Source organism: Ciconia boyciana, chromosome 8 (assembly GCF_034638445.1).
Source record: "Ciconia boyciana chromosome 8, ASM3463844v1, whole genome shotgun sequence".
Lineage (NCBI taxonomy): Eukaryota > Metazoa > Chordata > Aves > Ciconiiformes > Ciconiidae > Ciconia > Ciconia boyciana.
Window position 1 is genome coordinate 17,166,467 of NC_132941.1, and position 19,047 is coordinate 17,185,513.

The 19,047-nt window shown below is 36.3% G+C and overlaps 1 protein-coding gene across 9 annotated transcripts in view; it reads right to left on the reverse strand.

The window, feature by feature from the left end:
- Positions 1–19,047, reverse strand: part of THSD4 (thrombospondin type 1 domain containing 4) — a 348,910-nt gene that overhangs the window by 64,157 nt on the left and 265,706 nt on the right. For all 9 annotated transcript variants that reach the window (XM_072870146.1, XM_072870150.1, XM_072870148.1 and 6 more), the window contains one exon: positions 14,709–14,913. In XM_072870146.1, the coding sequence (XP_072726247.1) occupies positions 14,709–14,913 (205 nt within the window). The remainder of the gene's footprint in view (positions 1–14,708; positions 14,914–19,047) is intronic.

The following is a 19,047-nucleotide window of genomic DNA, read 5'->3' on the forward strand; positions in this document are numbered from 1 at the left end:
AATTAAATACATTTTCCCCAAGTCAAGTCTGTTTTGCCTGTGACAGTAATCAGTGAATAATCTCTGCCTGCCCTTATCTCGACCCACGAGCCTTTTGTTATATTTTCTCTCCCCTGCCCAGCTGAGGAGGGGGAGTGACAGAACGGCTTTGGTAGGCACCTGAATTCCACCACAGAATTCCACTATTCCATTACTCTGCACCATTAGGGAGAGTAGAAATGTCACCCTTGGAAGTGGTGGTACTGAACTGCCTTAGAAGGAGAGAAGAACAAGAGGTGAGAACTGCAACTCAGACATTAAAAGCTGGTTTTCAGTTTTCAAGAGAAGAAAGCCATAGGACGGCTGCTTTATACTGGAGGAGGGAAGAAAAAGCACAAGCAGGTGCCAATGCATAACAGTTATCAGTTCTCGTTAAAATCTAAATCCAACAGGAATTTGACTCTACATATACAATATTGTACCAATTTTAAGACATAGATACATCAGAATGAAGGAGCAACAGATGACTTGCGTATAAGCAGATGCTATAGTCAGTGCTTACTGTTCAGTACTGTTAATTAGTTCCACCTCTAAGACATGATGAAAATTCAAAGATAGTAAATGAAAATGGCACAATTCAACCAAGTGAAAAGAAAGCAGCATTAGTCCATGACTAATGACATTAAATTCACCAGGAAAGTCTGCATCCTCAGATGTATACACAAAATATACTAAGGAAATACTAAAGAAAATTTTAGACTTCCTTACACAGTAATGTTATATCTGCTCTGTCACTGTATTCCTTTGTTTTAACATGCAGCACTCTCAGTTTTAGATTCTTACCTTACAATCTAACAGATAACATACTAACTCTTCCATATTAAGGAGAGTTGAGGGTCTCTAAGCTTCTTTAGAGAGTACTCATCAGCACCTGCAGAATTGAGGCCAATGGAGATGCATCTATCTAATTCTGAAGCCTAGCTGGGTTCCAAATATGCCTGATTTTGCTTGGACTTCATAGGAATCCTGACCATATTACCATTGTTTTCTGTTTAAAAGAAGTGATGAAGCTAACAGGCTGAAAAAAGCCTTCATCAGTTCACCTCCAGAAAAGTGTTAAATTGCTATTACTTCATCGGCATTAAGGATGATATTGAAATAAAACGCAAATGCTTACATCCCATTCCCCACTCCCTGTTTCTTCCTCCTGAATCTTTAGAGACATTCCAAGGTGAGAACAAAACTATTCCATTTGATTTCACCTTTGCTTCAAAAGTGTATGCAGTGGAGATGGAGATGCTAAAGACATAGCACACATTCTAAACTGAAAAACAAGAGAACAGTGAATTTTAAGATTCCTTATTTGCTTTGTTTCTCAGTTTAAGTTTCAACTTTAGCCAACAAAATCTAACTCAGGAACACAACTCTGGCAGGATAGAGTATCAAACATCCTAAGGTGTCAGACTCACCTGATTCTCAATAAATACAAAATAACATTCATCTTCCAAGGTGCATACAGAAAGTCACATTGCTGTTTTCTTAAGTGTTTGAATCTCTGAAATAATTGTCTGGTTTTATTTTTACAGTAACATTGTGTTCCACTTGTTAGTATGCTCATTTCACAGTCTGTTAACTGAAGACAAATAAAGCCAAAGAACAAAGATGCAAGCTGCACCGTCCTAAATAGCTTGTGGAAACACTACTTCTGTTTGTTGTATGGTCATCGGACATAATTCTCCCTGGGTTCTGGGTACACACCTCTCCTGACACATGAACTACTACACGCAGTTTGTTATAAAGAAGCACTCCAAAGGACCACCATCAGTACAAGGTAATTCAAGGTTAATCCGAACACATTAATAGAATTTCCCATGTTTATCTTTTTAAATTAAACTATCTACAAGGTTCATGGCAACGTATGAAATTACAAATACATGACACTTCTTCACAAACTAACAGAATGGGGTAAAATCCTGTATTCTCCTTTGCAGTTCTCCAAAATCTGTCTTCTGCACAACTGCTCAGAATTGAGCCCACACTAAGAGGCACGGGGAAGGAACCTTCTGTTTCATTGATAAACCAGTGAACCTTTGCTTATAACTAACTGACAAACTTTGCAGTTTCAGTGCACAATACCTCTCCCTCTAGTAGAGCTAACCGTTGGTAGTTAACAATAAACTAGGTCTGTTGCTCATTAGGACTGTACGAACAGTTCCAAAACAATCCATGAAGAACTATCAAAAGCTTTAGGAATGAACTATGATGTGTTATTAAGAGAGACAAGGGTTATAGGAAAAATTAATTTCTCACTGTATCAATAGATACAGTTTGAAGAAACCACTAAGTTCTTACGATTACATGCTTTTTTCAACTGACACATTGGAGATATTTTTTCAAAAGTCCACTTTGTTAAAAATGCAACAGAAAATTATGATGTTGGAAAGTTACAATCTCTTAACACAAATTTAAGACTGCATCATGCTTCTCAGTCTATTTTTTTATTGGCAGAAGACAAGTGAAGAAAGGTATTGTCTGTCTATAATGTAAATTTAAGCTCAAACCAATCCCCACGGCTTGGCCTTCCCCTGCATTAATTAGGCTTGGGGAAGGAAAGAAAAAGTATTTGGTAAGAACAACAAAAAAATCAGAGGGAACTATCATTCTGGACATATAACAACCTCTTCTAGCTCTGCCAGACACTTAAGGAAAAATCAATCCCTCCAGTCCTCTGGAATACGAACCTGAAAGAGAATGATGAAGTGTTATGACAGAAATTCAACAGTAAACTTATAATTCCACTTATTTAGGGAATCTTTATTCTGCAGTCTGACTGAACATCTGCAGACACATTATACACTAAGACGTCGTTGCCTTAGGTCCTTACAAGCAATTTACAAGACAAATGATGGGGCCTCTTTTTGCCAATAAAAATGTATCTCTTTCCCAAGTTTTCCAAAGCTCTGGTATTGCTTATCATTTAAATGTTCTCATGCTTTGGTTAGAGTCCTCCTGCTCAACAGAACAGCCATACTCTTGCTCCTCCCTGAGGTTTACCTCCCATAATTTCAGTGAAACTGCTACACAGAATCCTTATTTTAAGTTACATTCAGATGTCCCTTGCTCTGTACCAGCTACAGACAGAGTTTTATAGGTGCGGAGAAAACAGCTGTACTCTCATGCCATAGCAATCACTTACGCCAACTGACTGCATGCTGACTCAAAGCTGTGTATTATTTTATTTGGTAGAAGTGCTGGTGTAGGTGAATGTAGGGGACTGAGATGGACTGAGGTATTAACCTCTTAGGGCAGATTAGCTGTAGCTGGACTATCATGCCCTTAATAAACCCCTTTCTTAGCATTTTGTGGTCGACAGATACTCAGTTTTTCTATCTCAGGGTCCCTAAACCATGTCTAGATTAGCAGTGCGAGCTGGTAACCTTTGCTAAGTAGCTCACAAAAAACAAGTTCATAATCTCACAGCAGATGTTCACCTGATCCAGAACTCTCAGCCACACTACCAAAATTTTCAGAATTACAGCAGTTTAATTATAACACAAATATATAAAATAAATGGAGCCATGACCGTGGGATAACTACTGCTGCCATGGGTACAAATATGAAAGGAAGATTGGGTATGTAAGGCTTCTAAGCACCCAAATTTTTCTGACACAAAGTGTTTGAAGTAATATTCAATAGAAAACAAAGACATTGGGCAAGTTAAAAAATAAAGGATAAAGTTTAATCTCCCTTGACTAACTTAATCACACAGTCTATAAAACAAGTTTTAAATCCCCATATATACTGTGTATTAGAAAAGACTTGGATTTCTTTTGGAATTTAATGCTGCAATATAAAAATATTCTCTGCAGATGAAATCTATTGGATCCAACCATGAAGCCACTAATCATGCAGAATTTCTACTGGGTGACTATTTTACTAAAAGAGATTTTAAAAAGGGTAAGAAACAAAAATGTTGAAACTGAGAAGTTCAAAGGGAAATAAAAGAAGCAACAGAAAAAAAAAAAAAGATAAAAATGTGTTTCTTTTACAGAATCAAAGATGTAAGAACACATTCTATCTGACTAGGTCAAGGGATGTTTAAGGAACAGAGAAAAGTTTTTCGCTATCCAAAAGAGAATTTTGCTCAGAATAAAATAAGATTAGGGAATCAAAGAATGCTGTACAGAAATACCTACGACAATTGAAACCAGGTTCCCAACCATTTTTTCTTAAGTTTTGTTGTGTAGCATTTGAACAACTATTTAAATTAGTAACAACTTCTCCTCTTGGCAAGAAAAGGAAGAAATGTGTCTTCATGTGATCTGAGGATTTGCCTATGGATAGTTTATAAATTTGGACTGACACTGGTCATTCTTTATGTATAGCTAAGTCAGAGTACAAAATTAATTTTGAATTAAAATTTCTAAGAAGTAAGAGGAGAAAAGTATTGTATGGGACCCATGACTAGCAAGGTAAGATCACTACACCTTGATCACAACTTTAAAAAAGAACATCCTTAGTCAAAGTAGTGTTTAGTCCAGGTAAAAAGACAACTGAGCAACAGATTACTCATGAGGGACTTTAATCAACTCACAAAACTAATGACTTCCAAAGAGTACATGACATTTCCAAAATGGTCCCTTGTTGGCCATCTTAGAGACAAAGGAAGAATGGAGTGAAAGCAGAAAGTCAGCTGCATTAGTGAGAGGAGAATCCATGTTACTGAATATTGGTCAGTGCCATGAAATGTATGCATCATAAGATGCTCTATTAACACATACTGTTCAGAAGAGCTTAGATTTTTTAAGAAGATTTTTTAAGAAGCCTTGAACAAACCATGTGTTGATATTCCAAACACTGTGTGCTAAAACCAACGTTCAAAAGAGTATTTTAATGCAAACTACTTGATGGTTTGGTCATCAACTAGAAGACAAAAATAATCTAGAGCTTTGAGATCTAAGAAGTTCACATTAATTGTGTTCAGATTAATAAAAACTGTTCAAACAGCCCATCTCATTTTTTAATGTGTTTTCTTTGAAATTTTGCATTCAAGTTCCTTGGTTCTGTCCATAACTGGAAACAGAAGTATAATCAAAACACAGTGAGAAAGGCTGAAATTAAAGATTTTGGGGTCAGACAAGAAGCAGGAAATACTGAAAATATTGCAGAGTGAGTTCTCCAGAGGCTTCCAGGCCAAGGGGGTTTGCAAAGTTATATAAGCAACCAGATTGCTGGGTGCTTTACAAGTCAAACTGAACAACCAGCCTTTCTGAGTTGCCTCTCACTATTTTGCATACTTCTCTTTATCCCTTTCCCTTCCTTTCAAAACAACCTTTCCATATTTCAAGACAAGGAAAAAAACATTCCTTTAATACAGAACTTATGAAACAAGCACCTCAGTGGGACTCATTGCTGCTGGCTGTTGTTCAGATGATGTATTTGCAGGGCAGATCATCAAAGCAACAGCAGGCTTCAGCTGGTGCACTGCTGTAGTGATAGCTGTTTTTATAAGAACACTGCTTACAAACAAATAGTAAAAAGAAAAATAACAACACCTCTGTCAAATGATGACAGAACTAGGAAACACAGGAAATGAAAACATTATTTGTATGAGTTCCAAAACTGGTCATAACCGCTGTCATCAATGAGCAGGTATGAGCCAAAAAGCCTAGCCATTGGGCGCTGGAAAGAAATATTCATATTTTCCTTCAAGATACAGAGGGAAAAGAGGAAAAAGGCCAGGAGGACATTTACCTGGAAAAGCAGCAACACAAGAGTACTCTCCTTGAGATTCAGGCCAGACGGAAAGCCACCTGTCTCCCAGGCCAGGCACCCAGGCTTCTTGCTCAGCACCCCAACTTAGGGCTATCTCTCAGCAGATCTCCCACAATCAACAAGCAAGGAGAAACTAATTTAGAAGCTCACAAGTGAAAACACCAATGGCAAGCAACATGCAGAAGACTGTTTTGTGAGACAGTGGTGGAAAGCTGTGATACAGAAGTTAACCCAGCCATTAAGGCTTAACCACTTTCCTGAGGCCAGGGGAAAGAGTACTTCCCATCACCCAGATGAGTAACACGGTCTGCCTTTTTTTAAGATCTGCCACTTAATATATAAAAAAGAATAAACCAGCTTTTGAGAAAGCATTTCTTTTGTATGTTTTCAAAATGTTCCTGGAACCCTACAGACCACTATACAGAATGTTATTAGCTGGCTGTTTAATGAAGCCAGAAGGGAAAAGGTCACCTTGGAATTTACTATAATATGATAACCTTGCCAGAAACTCTAAAATGTAATTATTTAAGCAACACCGGTATTGAAAAAATATATGGTCAGCAAAGAATAATGTCCTAGATATATTCTGGTTCAACTACAGGTCATTAGACTAGGTAAGACTTGTGCAACTTGAATTCAGTGGAGTTGAATTCATTAACACCAGGGTTGAATTTCATCCAAAGTCTTAACTTCAAGGGTTTTAGTAAGTGATCACCCTAGCCAAGAAATACATGTTGGCTACAATAAGATGAACATTTATTTAGTGAAAGAAACTCTCCCTGCAGAAAATCAATTTAAAACCATTTAAAGGACAATAATTCAAAGGATACGTAAATGTAGGTGTGTGTGCATGAAGAACCAGGCATCTTAGCAACGAACTTCAGGTAAGAAGTGTTAGAACATTTCTATCTGTCTTAATATATTGTCTCCTATTAGTTTTTAACCCTTTTGCATTAGAAGCAAACTTGTGACAGTCTTTGTTCTCCTTGGAAACTCACCTACACATGCATTATCCTCAAACATAGGCTGAACTCCAAAGGTCAAATACTGACATAACCTGCAAGGACTTCAAGTAGCACTGTATCAGATTGTAAGTGAAATCCTCTTTACAGCTTCAGGAGTGTTGACACTGGATTTTAGATTGCCTCCCATCCTATACCTTGCATGAAGCTGTCCCACTGTGATTCTTCAGTTCTGGATTTTTCTGGGTTTGTTCTTTTAAATTCGATGATAAGCTCATATTGTTTTCAAAAATCATTATCTTGTAAAGGCTTTTACAAGTGAAAGATCCTGTGCTCTCCCTGGCTTTGTGTGTCCTAAATGTTTATCTAGCATCACCACAGAAAAGGCCTTCAAATCCCAGAATGAACTAACCCACATGACAACACACATAAAACTGTGGCTAGAAAGCATAAGCAGTAATCTCAATTGTCCTGTAACCTAGCATTACCTTTGAGGAAGGAATGGTTTAATAAATAGAATATTATCAATAATTCAATTAGTATACAGAAGAAAGTACAAAGACTGTTAAATGTACCCCAGTGAACACTTCATCCTAGCTATGACTTTTTTAATAGGGAAAAACCATGCTCATTGTGACTGGAATATGACCACAGAAGGCAAGATCCAAACTCAGACTGACCCACAAATTCTTGACAGAATATGCTTCTAAGATTTCTGTTATCTCCAGGCACAAACCAGAGACTCCTCATGCCTCTTCACCATTGTCTTGAATCCTCCAAACAGAATGTGGTAGCTAGACTGGCTATGTTAAAGGTAATTATCATGACCCAAAATAAGAGTAAGTTGTAGGCCCCACACCCACTGAAACTATAGTTTGCAGAGGAAGACCATGAAATGACCAGAAATGACCCATGTAAACAAGTTTTGCCATAACCAACTAACCACAATACTGTACTTACTTTTTGGCTTAAGGAAATGCAACCCATTGAAAGTCTCAGGCCAGTATATGAAGTCTAAACGTAAATCCTGAAGTGAATCTGTCAGCAATTAGCGTAATATTAGCTCACATGCACTGGACTGGGTAGTTGCTAAAAAATGCATGTTTGTCTGATCAGACTCTGAGCTTCTGTGCATAAAACAACAGTCATGGAAAAGCATTTTCCTGGATAGGTCAGCATTAGACACTTCAGTACTGAGGCTGTTTTTAAATCCATATTGAGAAAGACAACTCTCTTAGTAGACCTGTATTAGTTTTGAATTAAAACACGGCCACATAGAGAGCAATTAATTAAAATTATTATTAATTCAGATAATCAATATATCTACAATGAAGCAACCAATGCTAACTAAACTGAATTAAGTGAAGTGGAAAAAATCAGAATCTCCTCTGCTCATCAGGTCTCTTCTAAAACTGGCATAGAATTGAACCTTTTGAGGTGGCCAAAAATTGGTCAAGCTTCTATTAACAGCCAGTTTTGTAGAGTCAGAAAATACCTGAGCAAAAGTAAAATCTGAAGCACTGCAGGAAAAGACTGAGAGTGGAGACAAGGAGATAAGGCAGAAGCAAATAAGCAGGAGTTATCAATTGGTATTACCATTACCATGTTTTTATAGGAAAGCTTGATTTTGCAAACATTTTCCAAAAAAACAAGTTGTTCTTCTTTCTGTGTAGTATTTCCTGACTCTTCAGTTCAGTATTCAGGAAATAACTACGCAACAGATTTGCTAGGATTCCTAATCATAAAAAGAGTATTTTAGGAATATTATTCAAAATGTTCTGGTTAAGTTTACACAGCAATTCTAACTGCCTCTTCAGATATTAATAATTTACTCTGAAATTTCCTTATGGTTTGAAGTTGCTGTGCTTAATTTCAGTTTATTTAAGAAGCGATTCCTTAAATCTTTTCTTCACAGTTTGGAGCACACCATCATCTGTACAAAGAAATGTCTTTGTTGTTTAACTCCAGCAGAGAACAGGCAAGAGGACCAAGGACAAAAGGTAAAAAAAACAGTTATTCTAATCCAGATATTGTAATTACATAGCTTATAAGTAATGCATTCAGTAAGCTTCACATGCGAAAGAGACACTCCAACTCTAATGCATAGACTGACACATATAGGGATGCACTCAAGGATAATATACACCATAAGAAATACAATGTCGAAGTCCTTGTGGGGGTTTCACAAGTCCATCACAATAAACATACATAATAATATAGCTTTGGGTTGCAGCACTTTGTAAACTCAAATGAAAAAATTGCGGATTTTGTTTCTGAATAGAAATGTAAGAATTATCAACGGTGCACTGATAGCTCTCACTGCTTATATGGGACAGCCACTGAACCCAACGCACACCTAAGCACTGTAACAGAAGTTTACTATAAGCAGATCCCTTGTATATAAAGTAACTGAGAAAATAGAAAAACTCTCCTCCTCTGGCATATTCTTTCATGTTCATTCCAAGCCCTGAAAATTCAAACACATATCCTCTCTTCTCCATATTACTATATAGCATCTATTGCAGCTCTTTTGCACGGAAACCTTTAATCTTGTATAGAAATTAAAAAAAAAAAAAAATCATTAAGAGCAATCAAAAAAAGAGTATATTTTAAAGTGTATTAATTGTTCTAATTAGCACCCCTTGAAGGAAATCAATGAGTTAATTGCTAATATATAAATTATAAAACTTTTCATATGATCACATGTGATATAGTGCCCCTAACAATGTTTATCTTCTAAATTCTCTGCCAGTGTTCTAATCTAACTCCTTTATTTGCTGTAAATTTGAATCTCTAAACTGATTTCAAAATGTTATTTTAAGCTCATGAGCTGCTAACAATATTTGATCATGACACATACTGTTTGAGTGTTATCTGCTGCAGGGAATACCGAATCAAAATATTTTTTAGAGAATCTTTTCACAGCCCCTTTAGTATCAGCCACTGTTGTTTTCATACGACAAATTCCTTAAAACCATATTCATGTTCAGGCACACCAATATTCACAAGACTGCTGTTAACATCTCTTTGGACTTTTTTTTAAAAAAATGCTAATGTGTAGCTCTTATTTTAATCACAAACACTGTATACTGGCATGTGCTAATAGAAGATGCTAGAACAGCAGAGTATCAATTTTCAGAAAGCAGGGAAAATGGATTAGATCCAAAGATCTCCCTATCTCATTTAGTGGCTGAAATAACTTAATTCCATGAAAAACAAAATTGAAATACATAATACATTCCCTGAAAGAACTGTAACGCAATTAGCAATGAAATAAATTTAACTATGAAACAACTTTGTAGTAAATAGTATTCAGGTAAGGCACCAAATGTTAAGAGACTTGCCAAAACCCTAATGTATACACATTCCCTGTCATAAGATACCTCATAAACATCTACTGCCAATGATGGCAGGCAGTATGGCTGGTACCATTTGCAGAACTGAATCTCACAGTCATATGACTCCCGATTCAGACAACTGCTCTAGAAACAAACTGTTGCTTGAGTTACAGGATATTTACCACATTCTTTCCAATTAGAATAAGTTCATTACACATAGTAAGTCTATTTCAAAACTAATGCATTTTCAACCCTTGTATCTTTCACTCTTGTATTAAGCTAAATTTTAATTTTTACTACTGATACTTCCTTCCCATCAGATTCTCTTGCTGTTGAGGCTATGGATATGGATAACAACCAGCTTCTTTGAATTAGGTTCTCAAGACCCAACATGCAAAAAAGCACCTTCCAAATAATCACTTCGGATTCATGTCATTTGGCTTTAAAATTCTGCCATTATCCCAAATCCCAATCCCAAAGATGCTAAAGTATTTATACTCAAACCCACGTGTTTTGCAGCATAAGTGCTGTAACGTCCTGGTCCCACTTAAGGTATTATGGTCCTACTTAATTCAGTGGCAAGCTTCCCACTTCAGTGTATGAGAACTGGCCAGCTGATGATCACCAGTGGGATGAAAAGTATGTCTTTGTCTCTTTTCTGTACAAGACTAGCATGTGACAGAAGTGCTTTGCCAATGGAAAAGTCTGCCCAAGGTCAGCAGTTCTGTTGCCGAAAGGTCTAACACATCAGCCAGTAAGAAAATATTGCTGAAAACTACGTTGAGAAGCAAGTCATTCCATACGTAGCTCAGAACTGTACAGCCTATAGCCTTGTTTACACTTTATAGAGTCTAAACCTAAATTGTAATATGTAGCTTTTGCTTCTATCTGTAAAAAAATACTAAATATACAGACTGATAAATACATTATTAGTAGTTACTAATAGCTATTATTTAGCAGTCCAAAACTGGACTGCTTTCTTTCTGAAAACACACACACACACAAGAAAAAATACAAGATGTTTCCTGGGGAATTTTTGATCTGCCTTATGGCTCTATTAGAGGTAGTTCATTTTGGCTCACTAAGAAACACCACTTAAATGTTGCAGGCCATTCTCAATTTGATTGGTAAAATATTTTCCTTTATCTGACTGACACGCTTCCTACAGTAAAAATCTTCAAGAAGTTGAAAACCTAAAAGGATTTTTAGCACTTGAGGGGGGGATGGGGGGACACGACACAGGGAGAAGAAAATATTATGTTTGTGCTGTATGAAATTCATTCATTCAAAAACAGAAGAACGCCCCAAAAAAGAAAACATAAGCAGAAGAAAACAGAAACAATGTTGTTGAAAGTTTTCAAGGTATACAGAAATAAAATAGTATAGATCACTAGATGCACAAGAAATCTATGATTTTGTAGTTTTTGTGAAAAGTTAATTATAAAGTTCCATGAATAACCAGCTGAACAACCACTGAAACAGTGTATCTCCTTTAATATGAATATTCTGACTACCCAGATAATGACATGTTCCAGAAACACTAAAAGCTTCATATACCACTATCACGTTTTTTCTTTTAAAAAAAGCTTATTGTTTTCAAGTAGCAAGACCTTATAAATTTTATTCTGCAATCACTCCAACTTGTGTGCAAAAACCAAAAATGCAATACTTAAAATTAATAAACGTTAATAAGCTGCCATCATATTCAGCATCATCATTAGAACTACGATTTTTATGAGGGGTACAGGTTTTGCAACAATGAGCAATAGATTACTACAAAAAAGTTTACAAAAGCAGTATGGAGAAGCTTTCAAATGTTTGGATGACTTTTAGCTGAGTTTGAAAGCCTTTGGTAAGAAACCTCAAATTCTTGCCTGCTTTTTGCAGCACCTCCTGATTTTACAGAAATACCTCCTTGTGAAAACACACTTTCCCGATTGCTTATTTGCTTAGTGCTTCACTTCTAACAAAGCAGTGAAAAGGTGTGGAGCTTTGTAAAAATTGTTTAATGAAACCACATGGAACACAAGACAGTCTCCTGGACAGAGAGAAGCAGGATAACTCAGATTCCCAGAAACATCTGCTGTCATTTTCTAAAAAAAATGTTAGTGACCTTGAGCTGACTTATGATTTTGCATTGAAGAAACCATAAAATGGGCAAAGGGAAAGGAAACCCAAAAGCAACTAAATTACACTCCTTGCAACAAGAAGAATGTTGCTTACAAGCAGCTCTGATGGCTACAGCTGGACTATGACAGAACAGGGACCTGAAACCTCAGTTTTGCAAAGCACTCAACTACATGCTTAAAGGAATTGCTGCTGGGTTGTTTTTCTTGTTGCTGCTGCAGCATGGAAGTGAGTTTAAGATTTTTTTTTTTTTTTAAAGTTCAAGACTTCTGCTTATTACCATAAATATAGAGAAACCAGTAAATACCAGATCTGAGTTTTCAAGATTCCCAGCTCTACCAGGGTTATGTGCTCTATAAAAATGTGCACATCTAAATTCTGAATGCTGTTTTATCAGTGAGAAATTTGTGACCACCAATATGCCAAAAAACAACCTCCCAATTACCATTTCACTTGTCCAATAAATTGCTTGATAAACCTTTCTCTAGTTTCAGTTTTCTGATCTGTTAGAACATGTTCATTCCTGCCCTGCTGCAACTCACCTGCTTCAATAAATGAAGTTTATCGAGTAACAGTGTAAGCAGAGAGGCTGGAGTCCTTCTAGCTGGAACTACAGCCTCAAGAATTCCTAACAGGGGAGGGAGCTGGCACATTTAGCAGACTAAATCCATACCAGCAGCTTTAAAATTAAACATATGAAATTGATTTAAAAAAAAAAAAAGGAAAGAAAAGATGATAGCATAAACCAAGAGCTCAGGGGATAAGGAGATAAGGAGTAGCATGGGAAAGAAAAACTTTGCCACTTTCCCATACATGCCAACAGCCTGGTTATTTTTAAGCAAAAAATGTTACTCTTTTTCTGTCCTGCCCATTCCAAAAATGTTCAAGTGGCTCAGGACATTTTAACATAGTTAAGGGAATTTTTCTGCCAGCTGTTTTCAGATGCTGGCATGTAAATCTGACAGAAAAATTACATCCAACTCCCTGATTTTATATATCAGTAACGTGGCTACTTTCACTGTCCTGCCAAGTAAGCTGCATTCTCACCCATTTTTCTACCATATGTACAAGTATCTATGGAAGCTCTTTAGATAGCATTATTGTTTTTTATCATCATCAAACAAGTTAGTGTTGATGGATGCTATACTAAAATGTTCACATGAAAAAATGAATGCTAATGTATATGCATATATAATCTATCAAAAATAATTTGGATTAAACCAGGACAAATTAGAACTGATAAGATCACCCTACAAGAGGTCCAGAACATTTGGTTTTCTTGGACTGTGGGTAGCTTATATTATTTCACCACTTTTGAAGAGTCACTTTTTTGGTAAAATTATGGAGTTCACATTACAGTTCAGACTGTTCCCCATAATAAACTCCCATCTACAGGCAAATATTTCTTTAGAACTAGCTACAGCTCCAGCAGGAATTAAGGAGAAGAAAGCAGGAAAGAGGAGAGAAGCAATTCAATAATGAGCACTTTCCTTTCTTGTACTTGAGCAGTAGCTGAGATGCTTACCAGCCAGAAGTGAGATAAAGCAGCTGTCAAACAAGAGTACTGGGATTTGAAACTTCCAGTACAGCTAGATGGTTCGAGTAATATTTACACTAAGCTAGCAAGAAAGCCCTCATGTAGCTCCATTTTTATTATTTGCTATGGTAATTTTTAAGACAGATCTAAGGATGGACTGACAGGTGAAGAGAAATTAAAGGGCGAGGGGCAGGTTTTAGAAATCTTAACTGACTCCTCTCTCTCCAGTCCACTCAGCAGAATTGGCTCCAAAACAGAAGCACAAATGTAAGCAAACTAAGGGCTTTGTAACCTGGGAACATGACAGGTTACAACAGGGAATGGCACAATTCAGAAATGCACACAAGACAGACATAGATCTGCAGAAATTCCACATAATCTCTAATTTGCAGCACACTAGACAGACCTAGAAATATACCACAAGATGCTATGATGTCAATATAAATATTCCAGAATCCTCTATGGTTTTGAATTAAGGACCTGCTTCAGAATAAACAATTGTACAAATAACCTTGCATACTATGGATACCACCTCAATATCACATTATCTCAATACAATTTTTACATACTTTCACTTTAAAAGAACTGAAAATTTTAGGCAATCAGAAGATGCCCTTTTCTCCTCAAGCAGCCTTGATACACTTTACATAAATGAACATGCTGCTTGCCTGGATTCTTGACCGCTCAGAGAAGGTTAACAATGTGGGAAGCATAATCACCACAGCAGAACCAACTCATAGGAAACACCAAAGCCAAGTCAGATGGACAGGGAAATAGATGGTAACAAGTCTACGGTGTTTGTCATGCGAGATCAAGCCAGAATTATAAACTGCCAGTTAGTTCTGATCAAAACGCCTGTTTAATTATTTTTTTTTTTCTCTCTTCTCCTCAACATCTATTTCACACTGCTTAGAAGGCCTTTCCTGGCATAACCTCCACCCAGTTGCACTAGCACACAAAGAATGCTTTATTCACTGAGATGCAACTTACCCAAATAGTTGTTGCTCTTTGACATCTCAGTAATGTTGATTTTAGTAGCTCCTTCAGGAATTTCCACTATCTTGTGGTAGCCAAGATTTGTTAGCGTGTGTTTGAAAACTCCAGACACAACCTTGCAAGCAGTGTTGTCTCCTCCACATATTCCACACTTGTCAATCACCTTGTCTGAACCCAGATAGTCGTCACAGCCTATGCTCTGCAAAATAAAATAAGATTTCTTTTTCCAAGATCTTACAACTGTAGACTTCAGACATAACAACCGAGGACAGTATGACTTTCAGAGAACATTCAATCCTGAAAAGATTTTGTGAATTAGCGTTTCAGCAATTTCTTCCCTTGTTCTTCTGTATGCCAAAAGGCAATAAAAAACCAAAAGGTTCACAGACTTAGGGATTTCAAGTTAGCCCACAGGTTCTTACAGCCTGTTACCAAAAATACAAGAACATGCTAAAGAACGCTAATGCATTGATCATTGCTGATTACTCCCTCCTCAGCTGAATGAAAAGAATCTCTTAACAACATAGTTCCTCTAGCTGCTAGTCAGAAAAGAGGTGAAGAGTTATGATTTTATTATGATCCAAAATGGGCTTTTTACAAAAGCAGAACTACTTTATATATAAAGTGTTTAATCTCCTCTAAAATTCAGCACTGAGACTTATTCCCACCAAAAGAGGTTTCTAAAAAGTCTTTATACTGCATCTAGACAGTTACAGAAGTGACCCTCCTGTTCACTGAGTAGAAAATCTTCAACCCACTCAGTAACACCCACTTGGACAGGATAGTTTTTAAAAAAATTAAATCATTTAAAATAATGTAAATTAAAGGGCAGAAAAAAATGTTAAAGATTTGACACAAACCAGAAAAAATATCTTTCCAACTTATTGCTCTTTAAAAGTGCACATACTGTAGAGACTATCTCCTCTTTTACAGAAACATTGATCTTGCTGGTTTGTATTTACAGACTTTAAGTAACATTTATGATGAACACATCATCTACCTGTATGGTTAACTGGCACATGAAAAAAAGAACTTCTCATTCTCATTCAGGTAAGAATGAAATATTACATGAGCCAGTAGAACAGAAGCCTATCACGTATTTTATGAAATGTAGTAATTTGATGGAAAATGTTCAAAATAAATGACAGAGTATTGTTCTATTATTTCAAATTGTCAAAAATACTCACACATTCTTGCAAAATTCTGGATGAAAAAATGGTTAGTTATTGTTTTTATGGTCTTTCCTGGAAGCAAACATCCAAGTAAGAGAGGGAAGAAAAGAAATTTTTGATACCACCAACTTACAACACAGGGAGTATCTTGAGCCTTAGCATCACTGTATTTCTTTCCTATTCCCAATATTAACACTTGGCCCTTGCTGCAAAAAATGTTCTAAACTGCAAGCCAGAGTCTGCTTAGTTCCAATATAAATATTTAACACCCAGCATCTTTTTTATGACTATCCAAGAAACACAGATAAAACCATCTAACTCATCACTGCCAGGATCATATGGAGCTTGACAATGATACCTGTTTGTAGTCATGAAGCAAGAGAATGAAGAAGACTCCCAAGCACTCTGTGCTTCATGATGGGATAATCTGACAACTAAAAATCTGTTCCATCCTATCAAATCTAGTGTGAGCAGATTGTTGCATGCTTTCAAAGAGATTTTGGATTCAAATAGAAACACTTAGTTTAACATCTTGCATTTGCATTGCTTGGCAGAAATCTTAAAATCATGTAGAAGTTCAATTTTTGTGTTTTGCCTCAAAATGCATTTTATTACTAACAAAGTAATGCATTTGCTTAAATATAGGAATTACGAGTGTCACTATACCAAATCATACAATATGATTTCAGACGTGCTAAAACAATCTGAAAAACGTGAGTGATCTAAATTTAAGACAGCTGTGCCCAATGACTGATTAATCTCTGTACTAGTCCTCCTTGAAGGGTATTTTGCTGAGAGTACTTACGCTTTCTCTACCATTATTTTTTGGATGGAAATGTAGTGGTACTTAGCATCAACCTATGTTACACAGTGACTTTCAGGAAATTTCCAATGCCAGCAAGTTGTTTTATGGAGGGAAGCCTTTCAAATATGAGGTGTTATACAATATGAATTGCTAGCATAAATGTTTAATGGTGTTCTCTATCACTACTGAGTCCCACACAGGTTAATACAATTTTCGTCCTCTTAGCAACTAAAAGAGAATAGAGAAAAGTGTGTTTTATTCATTGAGACCGTAACACAGAACTACTGTGGGTCAGTCTGAAAATAACTACTTTTCACAGAGGAAACACAACTGATCAGTACAAATGGGATTCCTTTGTAGTTGGAATAAGTATCAAACCTGTTTTAAACTCACATGTCTTTCTTAGTCAAATGTTGACAAACATTTGCATACAAATATGAATACACACAAAACAGCTGTCAATCTTTGGCTGTACTATTTGGAATTCTTCCCATATAGGGTAAAAGGAGCCTGTGTCACCAAAAGTGCCTGTAATGTTTAAATGCTCTTTCACAGAAATGACTGAGAAAGTTGCAAAGAATGAATCGCTGGAGACAAGGACCTAATAATCTGAAACCAGCAACTGACAATAAGGAAAAAGCCACAGAACCACAAATATATAAATAAGAGAAATAATAAGATAAATAAATAACACAAGATAAATAAGATAATAAATACAATAAATAATAAGATATAAATAAATGATATATATTAGCAGAGTGCACTCATATGCATTTTACATATCAACAGAACAGGTATTTAGCAACAAATTACAATTTTACAAAGAAAATTTAAAAATTTTTAGTGGGGCATCTACTGAGGCTTCCATGGAAATGATGTGCTTTAAAGATGAATATTGCATAGGTTTCAGAAGAAGAGGCCAGTTATAACTAATACATTCTAGAAAACCTTGACATTTGCTTAATACAGTTTAGGCAGGCATATAAAAACAACTGTGGACTCTCTAATATTTCCAGATCCAGCAAGGATATCATATAGCAAGCATGTCCCCCACGTGTTCTATGGGAATCTCCCTTTCTAACTCTATAAAGCACAGATTTCTAGCACTGACAGGTCATGACATATGGGATAAGACACCTGTTGCTGCTCCAGGACTCAATACTTAGGATGTCCTGGGCCTTGGTCCAGAGTAATTTTGGGAAGATGAAAGAAACACCTTTCTGGCAAGCTGATTCTGTTTTCTTTCTGCTTTTAAACAGCTGCTTGAAGCTGTGCAGAGATTTGGAGTGGCAGTCATCCTTGTAGAACTAGGCTGGTAAACAGAATTCACCCAAATTAACCAAAAATGTAGAATCCATACAACAGTACCGAACAGATAATTCAGCATTCTTTTTTTTTTTTTTTTTTTTTTTTTTTTGTCCCCTGTTATGACTATAAATTTAAGAAGTACCACCTTGCTACTCGGCTAACATACATTCATATAAAAATATGAACCAACTTCTAACTTCTCTCAGGATGTGGTATCCATTACATTTAAGTACATGTATACGCAGCAAACAGAAGTCCTCTTATCACATTGCCTAATACACTGTGACACATCAGCAAGAAAAAATGATGTTAAGGAAAGAAGTGATACAAACTGGAATCCACTTTGAGTGTTCCTTCCAATATTAGTTGTGGGAACACGAATAAGCCTTAACTATGTCAACAGATATAAAGATCAGAAGTTTTGCTAGATAAGCAGATAGGTCTGAAATCTCAGCTAGTCTCCTTGTACAACTCTGGAAGGTTGAGATGTAAAGTGGGTGTCAAATACATTAACACCCAACTTAACAGCCCAGTACACTCTCACAATGGTGAAAGAAGGCCTCCGTCAATGAATAATTCACGGTTGTTTTTCATCATGTAATACACATTTAAGGAATCCAAAAGCAGATGTCACTTTTCGAGCCACATGACACACAACATTCCTATTATGAATGTAAAATATTAGGATTGTGAATACAAGATGAACAATAAGACAAAGGTAAATGCATTCTGCCCACCAAAAGGATTTTGGACAGGATTACTGCAAGCTGTTCCTTGGCTATCAATATGAGGAGGTCTACAACACATCTGTTCCTTAAAACATTTTCTTGCAAAGTGTTGTTTCTTAGAAGAGGTACTTTTGACTTGCACTATCTATACATCTTCTGTATTGCTCAACTATTTTTGCCAAGTGGTTCAAGAAAGTCTTAAGTTACAAGTTAGCATGAAAGACACTGTTCAAGAATTACAGCAAACTGTATGCCAAAATTAATTTAAATAAAAACCCTTGAGAGAAACAAGGGACAATCTGGATGAAATATTCAGTGGT